This window comes from Hippocampus comes, unplaced genomic scaffold (genome assembly GCF_001891065.2).
Source record: "Hippocampus comes isolate QL1 unplaced genomic scaffold, H_comes_QL1_v1.1 scaffold420, whole genome shotgun sequence".
Classification (NCBI taxonomy): domain Eukaryota; kingdom Metazoa; phylum Chordata; class Actinopteri; order Syngnathiformes; family Syngnathidae; genus Hippocampus; species Hippocampus comes.
This window is the reverse complement of record NW_017806163.1, coordinates 624,258-645,879: the sequence shown is the minus strand read 5'-3', so window position 1 is coordinate 645,879 and position 21,622 is coordinate 624,258. Positions and strand designations below refer to the sequence as shown.

Sequence of the window (21,622 nt, the reverse complement as noted above, 5' to 3'; positions counted from 1 at the left end):
TGACTGAGGTTAATACTTGTACACTAAACAAACAAGTTAGCGCGGTTATATAATCATAGATTTACATTCAAAAGTTGCTTGACGCTCGTTGGAGAAGTCTAATTTGACCACTTTGCAAACTCAAATTCAATTACCATATTGGTTGTACGTCTTCCGTGTATTACCTCAGAGCAAAATAACCTGCAAATCAATGCTGCTGGAGTGTGATGCTGGTGGGTAGAACTAAGCGTGTAAGCGAGAAATTTTGAGAATTGTTTCTCGAAAAATATAATAAAGATGCCCGTAAAGCTGCGTCAGTTTTGATCTTTTTGCTCAACAGTTGCATTTTACAGGAGAAGAAATTTGTTCAAGGGTCAAAGAATGCCATTACAATCTAAATACGGTTTCTATTTGACGATTTCACATTAATTCCAATGTATTACTGGAGTAAATATGTGTTACAAGCTTTGTAGAAAAGAGAATTAGAAAAAAAGTTCTTAGTCGTGATTAGTCACAGAAAATTGTGCGACTAGTTAGTTAAAAAATGTTAAACACTTGACACCACTACATATTGCAAAAATACAAATAATTATTTGTGTTATTGCCTCATGTGTATATTTTCTATTAGTTTGAAACAACTAGTCAATGTTCTAAGGACAGCCAAAACAGAACCACTGGAGGCAACAGTGAAGTTGTTGGTTCTCTCAATATTTAGGAAACATTATGCTTTGGTGGGTTTCTACATAACTCAGAAGGAACATTCTCTAAATGTTCTGTGTTACCAAGGAAGTTGTTCATCGGTATTACAGTTCTGATGTTCTGCAGCACAAACATACATTTGCTGTGGTTTGCGTATTACTCAGCAGGGAATATGACTAAATCAACAAGATGGTTCATTGCTCAACAGGAGATGACTCGCCAAACATGCTCCATGTACTATATGCTGCAGTTTAGTTTTCAGCTCTTACGTTCCCTCAAGGCAAGCGAGGAAGGATTTGCTGTGCATGGCAAGGAGGATCCACTTTCAAATATTTTTACATCTATGGTTTTTTTGTGTGGGTTTTTTTTTAACATGACACAGTTCAGTAATTTATTGTTGTCTGTTGCTCTTTTTTAAGATCACGCTCCACGCCCGTCTATGTTTAGATAATGTTCCTACTGTCAATGTTGACATTTAACCTTGTTATGGTGACATTACCCACGAATGCATTCCAACCAACTTCCAATTAGCCAGAGAAGATGGATGAAATTGGTTCATGACAGAGTTTTCCTGCCTGTGTGTTGCCAGCTTTGAATATAGGTCAGATTTAGTTTCTGGAAATGACGTGCTCTCTGATGGAGGGAAGTTAATGTTGGATATTATCTAAAAGATGCATGTTAGGATGGATCTGCAATAGTCAAGGCTGTTTCCTACATTTGCGTGATTATATGTGTGCTCCTTCACATTTAGCTGGATGACAGGTTCTTATTGTCGTACAAATCTATTTGATATAACACGAAGATACAAGATCACTAACACACATGTACACACACACACGCACACACAACCAAACACGTACACGGAAACACATGTTGTCAACACTGCCTATCTATGAAAAGGACCAATGAAAACAGATCAAATTATTAATGTTTTAGAATTAATTCTGCTTAAACATCAGAAACCATTACTCACATGACGTGAAATGATGACTGTGAAAAAAAATATACATGTGTATATATATCCACTACGAAGTCTGCCAAATTATATGTGATGTGTTAAGCAAAAAACAAAACAAACAAACAAACAAAAACTACAAAAGCCATTGTGTCATCCCCTCTCAAACTGGGCTGTACCTTATCGAATCAAATTGTAAGCCAACTAAGTTGAACTGAATCGAATCGATCCACTTTCAAATCGAACTGTGCTTGGAGTGGTTCACCCCACGGATCGAAAACCATCTCAAATCATTTTTTGTGTAGAAATTTACACCCTTAATATACTTTATCAATCCCATGAGAAAATTGAAGGCAGCAAAATTCTTACATACCATAAATCCTCTCACATCAAAAAAGGCATGCATGTACACAAAAATGTAATGCTTACTTCCATATAGTCTACTCTACCACATTAATGTCACATAATAATATGCACAAACTCTCTGAGCAGATACAACATTAATGTTCTTCACAATTCACATTTACTTTATTTTTGATTAAACTTTCGATCCATTCATTTTCAATGATGCATTCTTGAGTCCATACATATATATCTAAAATTGCATTGTTTTAATATTAAACTACATGAACATACATTAAAGCTAGCTGGAAATGCAAGTATAATTATTTTTGTTTCATGCTTAGTGAGCTAGTTTGCTTCAACTGTTTGTTGGCTTTTAGTTAAATGGTCAAACAGTATCTAAAGGAAGGCTATCTGGTTGGTGAAATACAAGTGTAATTCTTATTCTTTTGTGTTTATTGCAACAGTGAACTTCAACTCTTTGATTAGCATGAAGCTCAATGGATTTTTCTAAATAAAGCTAGCTGGTTGGTTCAAATACAAGTATACTGTATTTCTTTTTGTTTCATGTTTATTGTGTCATGGCAGTAAATTTCAACTGTTAGCATGAAGCGAAATGGACGAAATGACAGTACAGTACTATCAACCAAAACGCTGCTTGTTGTGAGGTGAGTTGACTGCATGCAGCGCTCACATCGAAAATGAAATCAACCCAATAAATTAGTATTTTGCTCACTATACTTGTGAGTCTACAAAAACAAAGCAACAGCGTCTTCACAATGAGTTTAAAAATAAGGATGCTTCTTTGATGTCATGTCGCCATGCACCAAAGTTAAACCTTGAGCTTTACAGAATCCAACCATTGTGTAGTCAGCAGGCAACAAATTCATGGAAGTTGTTGTTTTTTTTTTTTAGTAGTTTTCCTGCTTCTACTCATTTACAGAGTAAAAGTTCAGGGATAAACAGAAGCACACAGGAGATTATGCCATGTACGTAACACGGACGGCTACAACACAAAGAGCATTAGGCCGCTCAGCTAATTCATGTGTCAGTTCTCGTAGGACGGTACACACTTTTCTACCTTGATCCCCAACCCCTTGTGTCTTCTCTTCGCTGAGTGAAATGTTGAACACCGTTTGTTTATTCTGTAAAGTGCCCAGTTGTGCTCTGTTGTGAATGAGTTCTTTTTTTTCATGCATCCACTCAGGGTAGTGTTTTTCGGTACGATTAGTACAGCACATTCTGTTCTGTTTCACTTCCTGATGACTGTGCAGGCTGTATCCCTGAATGAACTCACCCGCGTGCTTCTGGTTACACCGAGACACAAGACAGACGGATTCCCGCAACTGCCTGTCATTTTTTTTTTTCAGTGCTGTGTGGGGGCACTTATATGGCCTAAAAAGATAACACGTACTAAGACTCGCTCTCGGAAAAGGATAAAATAGTAGTATAAGAGACAGCAAAGCAGGTTTATTTATTTTATGTGGATGGATTTACAAAAAAACACAAAACAACGTTTTGTCGAGTAAAACACACCCATAACCACAAGACACAAGATTAAATACAAAAAAGATTTAAAGACATCATGCACCCATCAGTAACACAAATCACAAATTGTCATTTTGAAATGATTGCACCATCACGATTGTTCTGTTCTGAGCTATTTCTCTGACATTCATTAATATATTGAAATACATATTTGACAAGGGGAAAAAAAAGCAGATATTGTTTGAGCGTTTCTGTCGACAGATTTGGCCGTAGCAAAGTCCAGGATGTTGCTGATGGAACAAGCAATGTGGTCTCACACAGCGCGTCAGTATAAACATTTATTCGAGCATTTCATTTCACGTCGGGTCAGATGAGGTCATCATGACTTCCACGTAAGCATAGCGAGCCGGAGAACATGCCGCCACAATCTGCACATCAGCCACTGTGAAAAACAACACGATGATTACGAGAACATCTAAAGCTTTCTTATCAACAGGTGTTCTTATCAATTGGTGGGAGGCATCGCACGATGAACGGCTGTTTGTCTTCTTTGATGACAACTGTTTTCTTGGTGTATTATCTTTGCTCTTTTGAATAAAATGTTCCACTAGTATGTGAGAGACTGTCTTTCCTCCTGGCGCCTCACTATATTACTCATCCAGGGTGACAACCTCCCGGTGGACTTGCAGAATCAAATTCACTCGTGTTATGTCACCTTTGTTATAACCAAGATCACCGTGTTCCTTTCCATTGGTGTTTGGCTAGGTGCCAACAAGGCGGCTTGACAGCGTTCTGATGTCCATACCATGATGGGTGGGAGATGTGCTGCAGTACACTTAGAAAACATTAAATCCAACCAAATTAAAGATAACAACGACGAGGCAATGTTTTTGGCAAAGTCGTGGAAATAAGATGCAGGATGCTGTCTTTTTTTTTTTTTGAATTACAAAACAATGCAATCATAAAAAAAAAAAAGAAAACAAAAAAAAAAACCAACAACAATTCAAGGACAAGGTCAAAAAAGTAACAGATGAGTCAGATAATTGTAAAGGTTTAATATATTAACTCATTCACTCCCAAAGACATATTTATGTCTTTTCACACTCCACACGTTCAACCCCAGCTACTTACATTATTTTGTTTCAATTTTTTTCAAGACATAGGGTAAAAAAATAGAAAAAAAATAGAAAAAAATAAGTATCTGGGGTTGAACGTGTGGAGTGTGAGAAGACATATAAATATGTCTTTGGGAGTGAATGAGTTTTAATAAGACACGTTGTCTCGCTTCTAACAGCAGTTTAGATTTTTTTTTTTTACTGCTAAAACAATAACGACAAGCTAAATTGCACTGCGATTTCTTAGGGTACTGTCGAAAAAATGTTGACAAACCAATGGTCTCAAGGGGTTTCCTTGATGATTTGTGATGCATTATATCTTCTTCATTAGGTTACTTGTGTTTCTCTGATAAGAGCACTGTCTATTCTTTTCAGATGAATCTTTGACTGTGCAGATAACACCGTAAAGTACAATACACGACCAAATCAAAAGTACACTAACATCAGTTCAGGTTTTCAGAAACATTTTTTTTTTTTTTTTTTAAACTGTATCCCGTAAGACTGTCTTGTATTTGACAAATCATTAATTGGAAGGGAATTCCCTTCACTTGGACAAAACACAAAAAAATGACTCACTGGACAAGTTTGCACAAATCACTTTAGTGGCTGCAAACTGACGTGAATGGAATGCCACAAGAAAGAGTTGTGTTTGAGACGTTAATAAAAAAATAGTTTGCCATTCTCATCGATTTCAAAATACTGACACTTATTCCCTGTTTTGACAAATTTGAGGAAATTTAACATTTTGTGTAATCATTATTTTAAGATAATTAAGATCCTAGTGAAGTTTAACATCACATATTGTGATCAACAAGTTTACAACATTAGACATACATTTTTAGGAGATCATTTTTTTGGCATCACATTTTTTTTTTTCAGGAGAGAACAAAAGTAGTGAACACATAGACTCCAAACACAATGTCTTAGAGCCCTTTGTCGTTTCCTGTCATTTCCAACCAAAAGATAATCATTAACCAACGTTGTTTTTTTTTTAATCGACTCCTTTAATGTTTCCTTGTTAAGACTGACAACTAGTGCAAGGCATGCATGAGTAGTCGCTACCAAAAACAAAAGGCCAACAAGATGTTGCAGTTACGCTTATTATGTAACTTTGTGACACATTACTTGATGAAGTCAAATTCCATTCAAAGGTTGAAATGTACACAAAAGGACAAGCAGTTGGTGTGAAAGTGATACACGTACGACATTTTGTTTGATTAGAGTCACTGTTTCCAGTCCTTTTTGCAGGTTCATGTGAATGAGTCTTATTATGAAAGGGTTTTTTGTGGAAACATTTTAAAATACAGATGGCATAGTTTTTACTTGCTTTTTTAAAATTTATATGTGTATTGGTTTCATATGTGCTTAACCCTTCAAACCCTGCAGATGCAAGTGCATAAATGAGCCTAAACACTTTTTTTAAGGGGGGCCATGTTTGAATGTCATTATCTTTGCCTGATGTTGCTCTGTGTTAATGTGTGAAAAAAAAATCTTCAAAATAGTAGCTGACTTTAGAGGATTTTAAAAGCTAACACAAGTCGATTAAATTGGCTGATTAATCGGTCAGGCCGTATTTTTCATTTACACGAAGGCACTGATCAGGGTTGATCATGATTTCTCTCACTGATTATCAACAATTATTATTATACAACATAGGAAAAATATATATCAATATGTAACGCTTAACTTTATCTTAGTAAATCTCAGCACGTGTTTACATTTCCAAATAATCACTTGTACAACATTTCAAGGAAATCACACTGTCCCATCTCTAGTGAGCTATTTTTAGAACAGGCCTGAATGTTTTTTTTTTTTGGAAGGGGGGTGGGGTCAAAGCCAAATGGTTTCCTCACAAATAAAACATATTCTTGTTTATGACGGTCATTAGTCATGGAGTGAAACTCTTATTTGCCAATAGCGGCATTAAGTCTGTGGTCTCGGCAGATGGCCACCCCATAGTGAGTCTTGGTCTCTGGTGGACTTTTTCGAGTTGGGGAATTTTTCTTCCGTTCTCTGGCTACAGTACTTGATAATGTGGTGTTAAATTTCATTATACAATATTGTATAAATTTCATTATGGGAAAATTTGCTCATGTGTCAACTTGTCATGTAGTGTGCAATGTAGGCTTTAGTCTTGCCCTTTCATGTAAGAGTTATATCTTACATCATGATAATTAAAGTTTTTTTTTTAAGATTCATTCATAAAGGAGAAAGCAACTTTTGAATATCCGTTCACAAAAGTCCTGAATAGGCTAGAACAGGAGTTCTGAAACTTTATTTTGTGCCCCAGGAACCCCGAACAGAGGAGACAGTCAAACTCATGAATACAAAATGAACACTCGCAAGGAGCATGGAATAGATGTTAACACTGAACTAATGGAACAAGAGTCAGAGCTCCTTGTGTCCTTAACTAAGCCACTGCCTTTAAATGGCACACATCAACATGCAAATGCAACAATGTGTGTGTGTGTGTGTGTGTGTGTTTGTGTGTTTGTGTGTGTGTGTGTGTGTGTGTGTGTGTGTGTGTGTGTGTGTGTGTGTGTGTGTGTGTGTGTGTGGCGTTGGGGGATTACTGTACAAGTAAATTGAGTTCCTAACATGGTCACAGGATGAATTACGCTCGCAAGTATTATTACATCAGAGCTTTGAGTTGGCCTAGAACAAAAAAGAGCTGGTTTAGTATGATGTTTGTTTTATTGCATGTGTCAAAATTATGGCCCCAGGAGGCAGATTTCATTGTCTTTTGTTACGTGTTTTGTTATATTACCGTATTTTGTTGTTTTATGTGAACTGTTTTGTAAAGCGCTTTGTTACAGCTGCAGCTGTTGTGAGAGCGTGATGGAAATAAAGATGTATTGTATTGTTCTGTATTTCTTGTGGTCCACCAAAGTCATTCATGTCCTCTTCATATTTCTTGCCAAATAGATTAAATGTTAACAAAAATGTAACCATATTGTCGTGTGTGCGTGTGTGTGTGCATATATATATATATATATATATATATGTTGTTACTATTTTCTGGCTTGTGATTGAAACTCAGTTTGTTGCTAGAGAAGATAGTCTCAATAAAGTGCAGGTGCAATGATGAAGGCAATATGTAAAATGGTGATTATACATTTCAGGTAATCCATCACTGTGATGTAGCCAGTGACAAAAATGAGTGTGACGCCCGTTTTCACGGGCCTTGCTATTGAAAAAACAAGGGCAGTTTTGGAATCGGCAGGGGAAAAAAATAGCACTAAAAGTCCCCTTGCATAACCAATTTAAAAAAATAGTAAAATGTCATACCTGTGTTACTTTGCTTTTTTTTAATCCATTCATGTAGACATTATGATTTTTTTTTCAAATATTCCGTGGAAATCCGAAAACTAAAACTTATTTACATTTATTTTAAAACGCTGGTGAGCAGCGCTTCAACGAACGGCGCGTCGTGGAATAGCATCAAGCAACCCCCCAGGCTCTCCTACTCTGGCTGCCGAGAGCTTCGCTTGCCGCTGTGGTGTCAGTCGTCTCGGTTTGCGCTTGCCCGGCGGTGTCGACGATCCGAGCTGTCAGCTGACCTTGAGTGGGAGGAGGACAGCTTGTTACGGAACAGCCTGTTCCCGGCAGACCAAGTTCGGCACAGAACGGGTTACAGGTCAGTGTGTCTATTTGGAACACAGTGTTCTCATCAGCAGCAGCGGCGGCGGTGCAGCCACAGTACGGAACATTGTGTTACTTTGTGGCTCCTTTCCAAGACCTGCCCTTAATTTTTATACCGAAAGCCCTCACGCCGCTCCACTCTCTCACTCTGCTCGACACCCCCCCCTTTTCCCACACCCGCCCCTACCCTTGCGTATTTTCCGCTTCTGTACGTCCCCCGGCTCATTTTGACTTGTGCACTCCATGTGGCCGCTACGTTTGAGGTGTGCAAACCGAACACAGGTCGCCAATCCGGTGTAGCGCGTCGGAACATCTCGTACCCAGGACGTGACGTACGCCGCACTGTAATCATCTAGCAGGAACCGGCGTTCTTTAGTTCACTTTCCCATGTTGGATATTTATTTTTAAACAAGAGGCACAAGAAAATGTGAGTCTTATTATTTATTTTGCTCATCTGTGACTTAATTGGAGTGTTTCTTAAGGTCTTATGTGATTCGGCAGCTCTCTGCTCATTGAGTGACTGAGATCGTTTTGTTTTTTTTTATGCATCCTGAAGAATTAGTCCATTATGAAGACGGAAATGGGTTTTATGTGACGTACTGGTGCTGTTGATGTGTTGAGGATGTAACATGTATGGGGGGCATTTGAGGTTGCAGGTGTAGCCCACTGTGCTGTGGAAAAGGGGGGGGGGGGTTAAATGACCCTTTATTTCTCATTATTTTTTTAACCGTGTTATGAACCAGCCCATCTAATGTTATGTCCGAAGATCAGAGAAATTAATTTATATTGATGATGTGATTTCACATGAATGTTACAGAGCATGGATGAAAATTAATCCTTCATGTTTAAAATGTCGTTTTCCATGTTTCTGTTATTACATAAGAATCCTCTAAATGCATCATTCATGTTTGAATGTATGGTAAATTTTCACATGTTTTAATTACTTTTTTTTTAATGCCAAGAATGGTAAAAGAAATAGAAGAAAAGAAGCCCTGGGACGTCACCTATGGGCGTAATGCTTTATGCTTTGCACCAAGTTTTAAGATGATCACTCTTATGATAATCATAATATTTCATCATCAACAAAAAAGGCATGTCAATTGATTCATTTCTCCCGGAATTCTACATTTGAGCCAGTTAGATGTCCTCACGTTCCAGCGAAGGGTTTCTGAGTTTAGGTATGGTCTTCACACACTTTAATGTAATTTGTTGTTTTCACTGCGGTTTTGATACATGGAAAGAAACATCTTCGTAGCCATTGTCATGGAAAGAAACATCTTCGTAGCTATTGTCATGGGGTTTCATCACAATGTGATCAATACATTGAACGAGATGAAATGCCATGGAAGGTGACTCAAATGAAACAGGTTTCATAAGCGGAGGGGTTTGAGATTGCAGAACACCATCAGGCTACACCGGTGGGGAAATGTGAATAGAAGGAACATGGTGTTCAGACACACACACACGACACGTACACATGTACACACGTACACGTACAACACAATTTGAGGGCACTGTGTTGACTTAGATTTATTTCGGGGGGGGGCCCACCTCAAATTTAAAGATAAGAATTGTTTTTCACTCAATGTACAAACAGAAGTAATGTGCTGTATGAATGTGTATATATATATATATATATATATATGTATCGGAACAAACCACAGACAAGACGTTGCCACAATCTGAAGCTCCGTTGGTTGACAGATCAATTTTGTCTTTGTTGCCATGTCTCTCAAAGAGAGATGGGTTTTAAAATAACCGAATAAGATTAAGAAAAAGGGTGCACACTATGGAGACATTTGAAGAAAGTAGCCCAAACAGAGTTATGATGAAGTTCAAATCCAACTAAATTGGCAGAAGTTGAATTGACAAAGTAATTCAGGGTGTCTGATCACATCGTCAGCATTCTGCTCATCATAAAACTGCTGCCAGTAAACAGGAGTACACGCTGTCTCCATCTCGCTTCCTCTTGAGGCTATTTTGTTCCTTCCCTCGGTCGAGCTCATTTTACCAAAGCACACAATGTTCTTACAGCCTCGCCTGACTAACTAAGTAGTTGTGAACTTATCGACTTGTAACCCTTGAATGCGCAAAGAGCAATTTGGTTCCCTTGCTTTCTAAAGCCAGGCTGGTATGACCTTAAAAGGATGAACACTCACTTTCCAGTCGGAAAGAAATTGAATTCTGTCGCCATCTTAAATATGTAACATAACCTAAATAAAATAAAACTACTAGTGTGGAAGGAGCTGGGGAGAGAAAGGCTTGCTGACCAGTCAAATTCGCATGTCATCCTTTTTTTTTAACATTCTTAACGAGTGGAAAAAGTTAATTGCTTATGACATGTAAATATACGCTTCCTCATTTGATGACAAATCCGCCGGACCAGGATCATGCTCACAGTGTACATTCCGTTCTTCATCTTGTATTCCCGACGTTGACTTTCGCCGTGTTGCACACGCTGCACACGTGGGACTGAGCAGCCAGGACTGGCGTCGCAATGTTCTACCATCACAGGCATGAAAGCGAAAAAGGCAAAGAAAAAGCAAAAGGCACTTGTGGGGTTAATCCTTAAGTGGCTCAGTGAGCTGACGTCTTGACATCATGCATGAGGGAATTTTGACATTTTCTCTGCGTCTTTAATTTATTTTTATTATTTTTTTCCCCCCAGACATTTTTGACAAAGATTTATTTCACTGTATGGTACCTCGCCTTTCGGTTCCTTCACTTTTTCTCCACCAACGTCTCTTTTTTGGTGTGTGAAGAAAAATGGCAACAATGTTTTCCTGATTATCTCCTTCAGTGAACCTTAAACTCTACACTTAAACAAATACACATCTTATTCAGCCGCCACCATGGCAACCTCTATCTTCAGTTAGCTCATTCCTATTAATGTTATTAGAAGCATAGTTTCCCAACCTTTACTTAGCCAAGGCATACATTTTACATTTGAAAAATCTCATGGCACCCCACCAATCTAAATGATCACAAATTGTATGTATCCTGAATTAATGATGATCTTGTCTGAATTTACTCACAAATTGGAATTAGAATCAGAATCAGAATCATCTTTTTTGGCCAAGCATGTAGAACACACAAGGAATTTGTCTCCGTTAGTACACGCTACTCAAGTATCATCACTAACAAGCAACTACGATAAACAAGGATATGACAAATAAGTATGGAAAGACATTCCGTAATGTAAGGATACCGTTGTGCGGTAGTAGCACCCAATGACAGCTGTGAGACAATGTGCAAAGTATTGTTCAGGAATCTATTCCTTACTGTGATTTTTTTTTTTTTTTTTAGCCTCTCTCTGTTGTTGTTTCTGTTCAAACACTTGAAACAAAGAATGTAGAATGTTGTTGAAGGTATTTCCTGCTTACTGTGATTACAATCACCTTTAGTGCTCCTTGACCCCCACCTCGGGAGAATCCCTCAAGGTCGTCAAGTTCCCCCGGGGAGAGACGCTTATCTCAACATTTACGCACAGCAGGAGAGGTCTGGACTTTCCCAACATGCCAAGATCGAATTGCATCGACCTTTCTTTGTCTCCGGGATTTGCATGGAGGCGTAACTCCCCACCTCTCATTATCATGTTGTCTCTATATATTCTCATGACTGTATTTTTTCTGGGCTTCCTGACGAAATCTGAAACTCTCAGGGGCCCGAATCGATTCGTAAACTAAAGAAAAGAAAAATAAAACCTTCGAAGGTACTGTTCATCGTCTCCAGCCTGTATTTGGATAACCAACATCCTCATCCGAACCAACGTCATCATCCGAAATTAACAAACACGCGGAGGAAAGAAGGCCACTTTCCCCCCAACAGTATCAAGCAGAGCTGAAGTGATCAGTGGTAGAATACAATACTATAACAGTTGTGCAGTTGTTATAGATAATCATTGTACCATTTTAAAGTGATCAGTAGCAGTACTTGTAAAGCAAATTTAAGTGTGCGTTCTAGGCCTTTTTAGTTTGAATACAAAGCTAATAAAGCGACACACAGAGGTCAAGAATAATCTTGAGACTAATAAAGCAAAATTGGATAAGTTCCCTTGGCGCACCTGATGATCACTTTCCATTTGTGTCAGGTGTCAGGAGCCTTTTTAGGACTTTACTATGGCGACTGGGTGAGGACCGTGTTTTTATATGCAAATGGTTGGCTGAGAGAGTAGAATTGAGGCCTGTGCATGTGTTTACTTCTTAAAGTTGAGGTATGATTTGCACAACTTTATGAATCTGGCCAAAAGAATGTGTATGCACATTTCTTTGAAAGTATGCAAATTTTTCGCTCTGAGTTTGAGCACACACAGTTTTGCATTTGGCCCCTACCATATTCACTCTGGTTCGCCTCTCGTGAGCATGCGCACACACACACACACACACACACACACACACACACACACACACACACACACACACACACACACACACACACACACAAAAAGAAGTTTGTGAAGTATTCAAACGTTGCGTGAAAAAAAAAAACAGTCTCCTTTCCGAATGACATGATCCATCAGAAATGTATCCCATTGTGCTTATCAACGCTTTTTATCAGCCCCGCCACATATTTTGCTGGCAGGTTTTTTTTTTGCATTATTGCAAACAAACTCATGTGTTGACACTGCCACGAACTCTGAAAAGTTTCACTTCACAAAGGACGACCGGTTGTTTTAATGGCAATTTTGGCAGCAGAGACTTTATGCTAAATTGCCTTTCAACATGGTTTAAATACAAGAAAGATAAGCATTTGATTTCAACTGTGTACTAATGGTTTCAATCTGAAATTTGAGTTAAAAAAATGCTGGCATGAGCCAAAAAAGCATCTTACTACAAACTATACGCACGCACACACACACACACACACACACACACACACACACACACACACACACTAGAAAAATACAAGATAAAATCAATAAAATAAGAAATAAAAAAAGGGGAGAAGACGACATCACATAAAAGCCTATCTGTGCAGTTTCAGTGATTTAAAAGACGCAACCGATATTGTGCGTCTCTGATGGAAAATGCTCTCTCAGCTTTAGTGTTACATCTCGACTCTGGAATGACTATCGAAGGGCCGACTGACACACGGCCGCCAGGGTTTAAAACTTCAGTTCTATATCTTGGAGCCAGTGTCATCTGTGCTTTAAAAGTAAAATCTAAAATGTAATGTCAGACAGATTTGAAGCCAATAAAATGATGCACAAATTGGGGTGATATGGTGTCGTGTGGGCAGCACGGTTGTCGACTAGTTCGCAAGTCCGCCCCTCAATGCAGAGGTGCAAGGTTTGATTCTGGCTCCGGCCTTCCTGTGTGTTTGCATGTTCACCCCGTGCCTGTGTGGGTTTTCGCAGGGTACTCCGGTTTCCTCTTTCATTCCAAAAACATCCATGGTCCTTCGGTGTGATTGTGGGCGCGTGTGATTGTTTCATCTCTGTGTACCCTGCGATTGGCTGGCAACCAGTTCAGGGTATACCCCGCCTACTGCCCGAAGATGGCTGGGATAGGCTCCAGCACACCTGCGACCCTTGTGAGACTAAGCGGATTAGAAAATGGATGGATGGATAATAATAATTGTAATGATGAGGATGACGATGATGATGATAATAATTGTGAGGATAAGTGGATCAGATAATGGATGGATGGATGGTGTTGCCTTGATATTTTGAGAAGTCGAGCAGCTGTTGTCAGAAAGGCATTCTTTTGGAGCAGCGAGGCTTCTAATGATGATTATGTGGCCAAGGGCCATAGATGAGAACATAAAATTGTGCCTAAAAGCAAACCCTGTGGTACATCACAGGCAGCAGTTATTCATTTTTGTCATCATGCACGTTGTTTCATGGGTTCAGTAAACACAATCACAGCAGCAGTGTTTCTATTGACATAAAAAAAACAAAAAACAACCCCAAACTGGATAAAGTCTCTCAGACCTACAGTCCAAATGCAGGCAAAGTTGGAAGATCATAAAATGTCTGCCGCTCATCTTTTGCATGTGTCTTTGTATAGATGTGAGTTAAGGCCATATAAAAGAGAAAGAAGTACATTTTGGATTAGCATTAGCATTCGCATGGATGAAAGATAATTCAAGCACAGCTTGATAAATGTGATAACACCAAATTTGTGTCTGGATTATGACCCAGCGTCACTGGAATGCCCACAAGAAGACATGACAACTGATCAGGATCTTTCTATGGACGGGGCCTTGGCTGCTGCTGTGTTTGCTGCAAAGGGCATTGATGTAACACCGAAAAAAGACCAAGGAATAATCAAGGTACTGTTGTCATCTTTTGTAGTATGAGATTTGCTTTGGGCACTTTTCTGTCACATGGCAGAGGCTTTGTAAACATTCCTTTTTTTTTTTTTTTTTTTTTAAATCATCTTGCTGCTTGAAGGTTTTCAAGCGTCATGGGCATGACGGAGAGTGCCCAATGATAGGGGACAGAGTGACAATCCATTACACGGGAAGTCTCCTCACTGGGAAGAAGTTTGACTGTAGCCGGGATCGTAAAGAGTCCTTTTCGTTCAATGTTGGCAAGGGTAGGTGACTCACCCCTCTTTCTTTATTTCTCCTCTACGGCATGCAAATAGAACACTTGAGATCAACATTTTTCTTGCTGTGAGGAGAACGTTGAATTAGGCTTATCTCTGTCGTTGCCATGATCACCAGGGATGGGTATAATGATTTATTATGTAAGAATACCGCCATTCACATGCAATTTCACGTCTGAAAGCTTCCATAAAGGATGTGCGTCCCTCCAATAAAAGATGTTTCGATACATATCTTGATACATGGCATGTGATAAGATTCAAGGACGGTTCAATTTAAAAACGGAACGATTGTTTCGACTGAGTAGGATTCTGATTTGAGTCGATATGGTTCAGTTCAAGAGGGTATGATGCAATGAATTTCTCGGTGTCATTTTGTAATCTGATTGAACCAGTCAGGACTAGAAATCTGGCATTTCAATTTTATGTACACACACACACACACACACACACACACACACACACACACACACACACACACACACACACACACACGCGCACACACACACACACACACACACGCACACACACACACAGAGAGAGAGAGAGAGAGAGAGAAGAGAGAGAGAGAGAGAGAGAGAGACAGACAGACAGACAGACAGAGAGAGAGAGAGAGACCCTGTGGTGTACATCTCTCCACTAAAAGGCAACATGACTAGTTTTCTGTCAACAGAAAAAAAACAAAAGAACCTGTTATTTGCGTACACACTGCGGCAGTGCATTGTTGGCCTCAATTCACACAGACCCTCCAAAAAGGAAGGCGAACATTCCAAAGTGACGATCCCATATTTAACACACCTCCAATTGAGTGCTTGTTATTTTTCACCATAGTTTGAAATTTCGTTTAATTATTAGGGGATTTCTTTCACAACTGTCATGCTGTGTTACTGCTAACATGACTGTTGAGAATGGATCTCATAACATGGATGTGGTTTGTCGGTGTTGTGGGAGCCGTTTCTTCTGACTGTTGCTTAATCATGAAGCTACATTCTACAGCTAGTTATAGTATTTCCCTTCAATCCATTGGTTTGGTCATCTTTACTCATCACAAATTTATTCTTACCGTGCAGAAACCCAACAGCTGTTTGAGTGTTCCCTTTCAGTGTTTTCTCTGTGGTGACTGCAACTTTTTAAGAGCTTATTTAAATGTAAAAACATGTATAACCTATAACTTAGAAACATATTTTTCTTGGATACAAACAGGACAGGTCCTCAAAGCATGGGATATCGGCGTGTTATCGATGCAAAGAGGAGAGGTGTGCACTTTGCTGTGTAAGCCGGAGTACGCTTATGGCTCCGCTGGAAATCCAGACAAAATTCCTCCCAACTCGTCAGTACTTTTTGAGGTAGGTACGGAATGTTGCCATTGACATTTGGGCCTTGAATAGCGCATGCATTCCACTGAGCTACCGTCTGTGGACAGAGCAGCCATCCTCCATTGCTGAAAATAAAATAAACAGTCAACAAATGAATGGCTGCATCACAAGCAGATTCATTTTTGAGAATGTTCTAGCCACAGCCTGGACATGAATCCTCTTTGAACTCAATTAGAATTCACAGTCGGACATGTTTGTAGCACTTTCGTAAGGAAGAGTCCTCAGATCGTATTAAGTCCTTCACTCAAAAGCTTCCTGGGGTCTCTTGAAAGACCTTGTTTAAATATGAGCAGCTCGGATAATGGATGGATTTTATTACGATGATTAATATAAGTATTATGTGAGCACATTTAATCTACATTGAATTTATAAATGTATTAGTAGTATTTTTAATTTAGAAATGATTTACCATGGTTTTGGTTTGATTTTCATTTCTTACAACATCCTGCTATTTTGCCACGGTTGTGTTCGCTTTCACAAATTTCATTTTCAAATTCCAATTACCAGTTCAAATTATTGACTAAACTACGCAGATTTAACACTGCGAACGTAAAGTTTGAGTGTCAAAGCTGCTAGCAAGATTTGAGTATAGCCTCACTTCCATTATTTTCCCCCAAATTTCTGGCCAAAGTCACAGCCACCACTAACGGGCATGACTTTCAAACATAACGATTCATAATTATGTGCAATCATTACAAGATATTTTCATCTTCAACAAAATACGTAGCTGCACCAGCAATGTAAAGCTAGCATTAGCACTGTGAGCAAGCCGACGTTAGCCACAGCTGCTACATTGACTTGTTTGTCATGGAGTAGTTATAATCCTGAATGGTGTTGGTTTATTTTATTTTTGGGGATGTATATTGAATAAAAACTCAAGAATAGGGGATAAATTTAGGACAGATTTTTTTTCCAATTCCACCTTGCCTCCGAATTCTCGGAGGTCCCTTTACTGTTTCTGTTTGCTAGTTCAGGGCTTCTGAATCTTTTTTCATCAATTCACTGCTTTTTTTTCAGCCAAGTCCTCACTAACCAGCGCAAAGCATTTTTGGATGGAAAAAAAGACTTAGAGTGCCGTGCCATCAGTGTGGGATTTATGAAACTATGGAACTCCATTTTTTTGTCATATCTTTAGAACTATTTGGAAACAAAAAGAAAGAAAGGACAGATTTACAAATAGCAAGTCCGTGGCCAATGACTGACACTTTATCAGACATGCATTCTGTTGTTTTTGTTGACACATTATTTTTCTTCAGGTCTGTCATTTTCTGAAGAATCAAATTAGAGGTACAAGATGGGTTAGACAGTGTTTAATTTTTTTCACAGATTATTTCACTCATCTATTTATTGTCTTGTGTGCGACAGATTATACTGACAGTTCTAAAAATGACAAATGAATAAAACATGTTTTTTTTAACTGCAAACTCCCCCTTTGATTACATTCGGAGGAAAAATACAAACGATAAATACTGTCTCACCATTTTCAGAAAAATAGTCTACCAAATGTTCATTGGTGGCAACTCCTACATGTTTTTTGTTATGTATTTTCTCCTCCCACACTAAACCTTCCCTTGCACACTGCTGCGTTTTTTTTTTCTTTCTCAAATTGCACCTATTACACCAGCATTTGTTTAAAACAAAAACTAAAAACTGAAGCGTGTGTATGTGTGTTTATTCAAACAGATAGAATTGCTCAAGTTCGAATTAGGAGAGACGCTTACAGATGATGGTGGCATCATACGAAGAATAAAGGTCAAAGGGGATAGCTACTTGAATCCCAATGATGGCTCAGTCGTAGATGGTAATCCCCTGCACGGATAATACATTTTGGGCCCTTTATAATTTAGATTATATTACAAAACACTACATTGGAATCTGTGTTGTGTCACCCCTCAAGTGCATCTGGAGGGAAGCTGTGACAGTCGACTGTTTGACATCAGGGACGTCAGCTTTGTTGTCAGTGAGTCAGAGGATAAAGGTGTTCCTCTGGGCGTGGACCGTGCCATGGATAAGATACAGAAAGGAGAATGTTGCATACTCTACTTATCATCAAAGTAAGTTATTCTTCCTGTTTATATCATTATTCATATATAGATAAAACTATATACTGTACAATAAACGCCCTCCGTCGCAAGGGTTACGTTCAAGACCACCCCTGCATTAAATGAAATCAGTGATATTGATAACCTTTTTTCTGAACATTTCCTAGGCATATTTTGATAGCATTTGTTTTTTTAAAGGTCTTTAAACACACTTCAAAATAATATAAACACATTCAAAAACAAAACAAAAAAAACCCTGCTGATTTTCTCAAGGATAATATTCAGAACATTTATCACGTGACAAATGTTACAAGTGAAACATTATATATACATATAAGATAACAAAATAAATAAAGAAATATATATATATATATATATATACACACACACACAGAGAGAGAGAGATTTTTTGTGAAGCACTTTTGCTAAAAATCAATGGTTTCATTTGAGAAGCAAATTTTGCAACCTGCAGAGTTATCATCAAATTTGGAAACATATTGCTCCCCAATTTGACATTTTACCCTGAAGGAAGTATCATAGGGGTGGCCCGGTGGGCCAGTGGTTAGCGTGTCGACCTCACAGTGCAGAGGTACCGGGTTCAATTCCAGCTCCGGCCTCTCTGTGTGGAGTTTGCATGTTCTCCCCGTGCCTGCGTGGGTTTTCTCCGGGTACTCCGGTTTCCTCCCACATTCCAAAAACATGCATGGCAGGCTGAATGAGCACTCTAAATTGTCCTTAGGTGTGAGTGTGAGCGTGGATGGTTGTTTGTCTGTGTGTGCCCTGCGATTGGCTGGTAACTGGTTCACGGTGTCCCCCGCCTACTGCACGAAGACAGCTGGGATAGGCTCCAGCACCCCCGCGACCCTTGTGAGGATAAGCGGATCGGAAAATGAATGAATGAATGAATGAGGAAGTATCATAATCTTGACGCTTTCACATTTAAAGCCAGATATTCCCCGCTCTGTTGCAGGTATGGCTTTGGACGCAAAGGAAAACCAGAATTCGAAATTGGGCCAGACAAAGACGTTGTATATGAGGTTACGCTCAAAGATTTTAAAAGGGTAAGCATGAGCCAACACATCTTTTACCACCAAAATATGGTATGGAGTTAGTATTATCATTTACTTAAAGGCAATTTTATGACGACTGAACATGTCTGTTTTCTTCATCAAGGCGAAAGAACCCTGGGAAATGGATTTGCATGAAAAGCTCAAATTAGCCTCAGAAATCAAGCATAAAGGAAATCAGTATTATAAGGTAGAACATCCTCACTATCCAATTCTAATAAAGATAGAATATTGTCTGTTTTTGTCATCGACTCAAAAATATCGTTTTGTCGTTTAGGCAGGACACTACTACCATGCTGTCATCCAGTACCAGCGCATTGTTTCCTGGCTCGAGATGGAGTTTGGTAAAGCCCTGGAGCAGCAGAAGATGATTAATGACTTTCTTTTGTCGTCCCACCTCAATTTAGCGCTGTGTTTCCTGCGCATTCAAGATTTCTCTCTGGTAGTGGAGAACTGCAACAAGGTGTTCTGCATTCAGCATTTGAATCAATGATTGTATTTCATATTCGGGTATACATTCGTAGTTACCCGTGCGTTGTTTTTGTCGTTGCATCCAAGGTGATCAATCTCGACGCGAGCAACGAGAAGGCCTTGTATCGCCGTGGCGAGGCCCGTCTCCGCCGAAACGAGTTCAGCCTGGCCATGGCGGATTTTCAACTTGTGCTGCAAGTCAATCCTGCTAATCGAGCTGCTCACCATCAGATTTCTACCTGCCAAAGCAAGATGAAGGAATATCACGAGCTGGACAAGAAGACTTACGCCAACATGTTCCAGAAATTTGCAGAACGTGACACCAAGGTCTGTGAATGTATTCTTTTGTCAGTACAGAAGGAGGAACAAATGTTATTTTCACACCCACACCAGGCACATTTGCACAGTCTAATGAGATCCAATACAAGAGGTGTATAAAAAAAACATTCTGCCTTTGTGAAGATGATTATGCTCAAGTTTGATTGACTTCGTCGTTAGTATAGAAGCAATTAGGGCAGCAATGTCAGCAAACCACAAAATTGGATTCACCTTTGGCCATGGTTAGTTGGTGGTTGTTCTCTTCATGATTTTACTGCCCTCTGGTGTTCATGTTTGAAAATGAGGACATTTTTTTTCAAGGAGGCAACGTGAGATTTACATTTCACACTTGATGGGCAGGCACTCCAGAGACTCAAATATTTTGAAAACCAACAATCCAAAAGTACATTTTCGATAATATGACCCTTTTGAAATGTTTTCGTTTTTGATCTTAGCCTGCACAAGTGTTTTTCATGCCATAAATAGAGGAACACTCAGGAAAAGTTTACTTCCCATGAACATCTTTGGGTGAAATAACCAATCAGTGTGTTGCCTGATTTGATCGAAACAGGATGGGAGGACAAAGAGGAAGCGGGACGAGAGCGTGAGGAGCAGCAAGAACAATGAACTGGGCATTAAACGACGACGGAGTCAGGACCGCCTGTCATGCCAGTGATGTCTGCAAGAGAAGGGACACGTCGCAGCCTCCATGCCACCAACTCCAATATGCCCATTCCAAAGCAGAGTACACATTTCTCTTTCATGGGAGAGCATAACTTCGTGGACACACCTGTGAGTGGCTTCAAGACAGCTCATCTTGGCCTGTTTTTCAAATTCAAACATGAGTTACCGCCATCTTGTATGGCTCTGAAGATGGGATGAGATGTGCCTCATCGGTGTATGTTCACATCTTCAAACATGGATTTCCAGGGTCTGATGGACCATGTCAACATTGGCTGTTTTGGACTGAGACTTGAATCTAAAATGCATTTTGTTCATAGGATAACATCTGTAAGCGATGTGTGCAAAGACAGTTTCAAATTAAACAGTTAATAGTGTTCTTCTCTGCAAAATTCCTTGAGGAAAATTGATAAATTATTTGTCTCATCTAAAATATTAAATTATGCATCGTTGCATTGTTCCTAAATCAGGTAACACTAACGAGAAATAAGCACAAATGAAAGCCAAAACGAAATAGAGTAACCTGTCATCTGAATTTTCAACTAACATATTTGGTCACTACTAGAGGAGTAACAAAAAACAATTTGAATCAGAAATCGATTTTGATTAAAAAAAAAAAGCCAGTGCATCGATTCAAACCAAATCGAATTGTTCTACATTGAAATCGATCATCGAATCGTATCTTACACCATATATCGAGATATGTATCGAATCACCTCTTCTTGGAGAGATGCACATGCCTTGTCAGTCACCACAGCAATTTAATTAATTCACCAGATTACTTGAGGTGAAAAATGACAAAACACAGATAAAATAATTATTCGTAACTAATTATTGTTAACACACACACACACACACACACACACACACGCGTGTGTGTGTGTGTGTGTATATATATA

The 21,622-nt window shown here is 39.1% G+C and overlaps 1 protein-coding gene and 1 long non-coding RNA gene across 2 annotated transcripts; one reads left to right on the top strand and one right to left on the bottom strand.

The window, feature by feature from the left end:
• Positions 1-3,532: 3,532 nt before the first annotated feature.
• On the bottom strand, positions 3,533-8,316 carry LOC109531448 (uncharacterized). Its single transcript, XR_002171184.1, has 2 exons — positions 8,046-8,316; positions 3,533-3,905 (listed from the first exon to the last, which is right to left on the bottom strand). It is a non-coding gene; the product is annotated as an uncharacterized LOC109531448 (long non-coding RNA).
• Positions 8,317-8,392: 76 nt separating this feature from the next.
• fkbp5 (FKBP prolyl isomerase 5) lies at positions 8,393-21,570 on the top strand. Its single transcript, XM_019895746.1, has 11 exons — positions 8,393-8,647; positions 14,363-14,493; positions 14,615-14,759; positions 15,972-16,114; positions 17,828-17,945; positions 18,042-18,198; positions 19,157-19,247; positions 19,360-19,443; positions 19,531-19,716; positions 19,812-20,051; positions 20,614-21,570. Exons 2-11 carry the CDS (start codon positions 14,389-14,391, stop codon positions 20,716-20,718), a joined length of 1,374 nt encoding a protein of 457 aa, XP_019751305.1. The 5' UTR covers positions 8,393-8,647; positions 14,363-14,388; the 3' UTR covers positions 20,719-21,570.
• Positions 21,571-21,622: the final 52 nt, after the last annotated feature.

Bases quoted from the DNA above. Each gene is read 5' to 3' on its own strand.
- fkbp5 (XM_019895746.1), top strand. From the start codon at position 14,389: ATGACAACTGATCAGGATCTTTCTATGGACGGGGCCTTGGCTGCTGCT. The intron at 14,494-14,614 runs GTACTGTTGTCA...TGCTGCTTGAAG, and splicing joins AAGACCAAGGAATAATCAAG to GTTTTCAAGCGTCATGGGCA. The intron at 18,199-19,156 runs GTAAGTTATTCT...GCTCTGTTGCAG, and splicing joins ATACTCTACTTATCATCAAA to GTATGGCTTTGGACGCAAAG.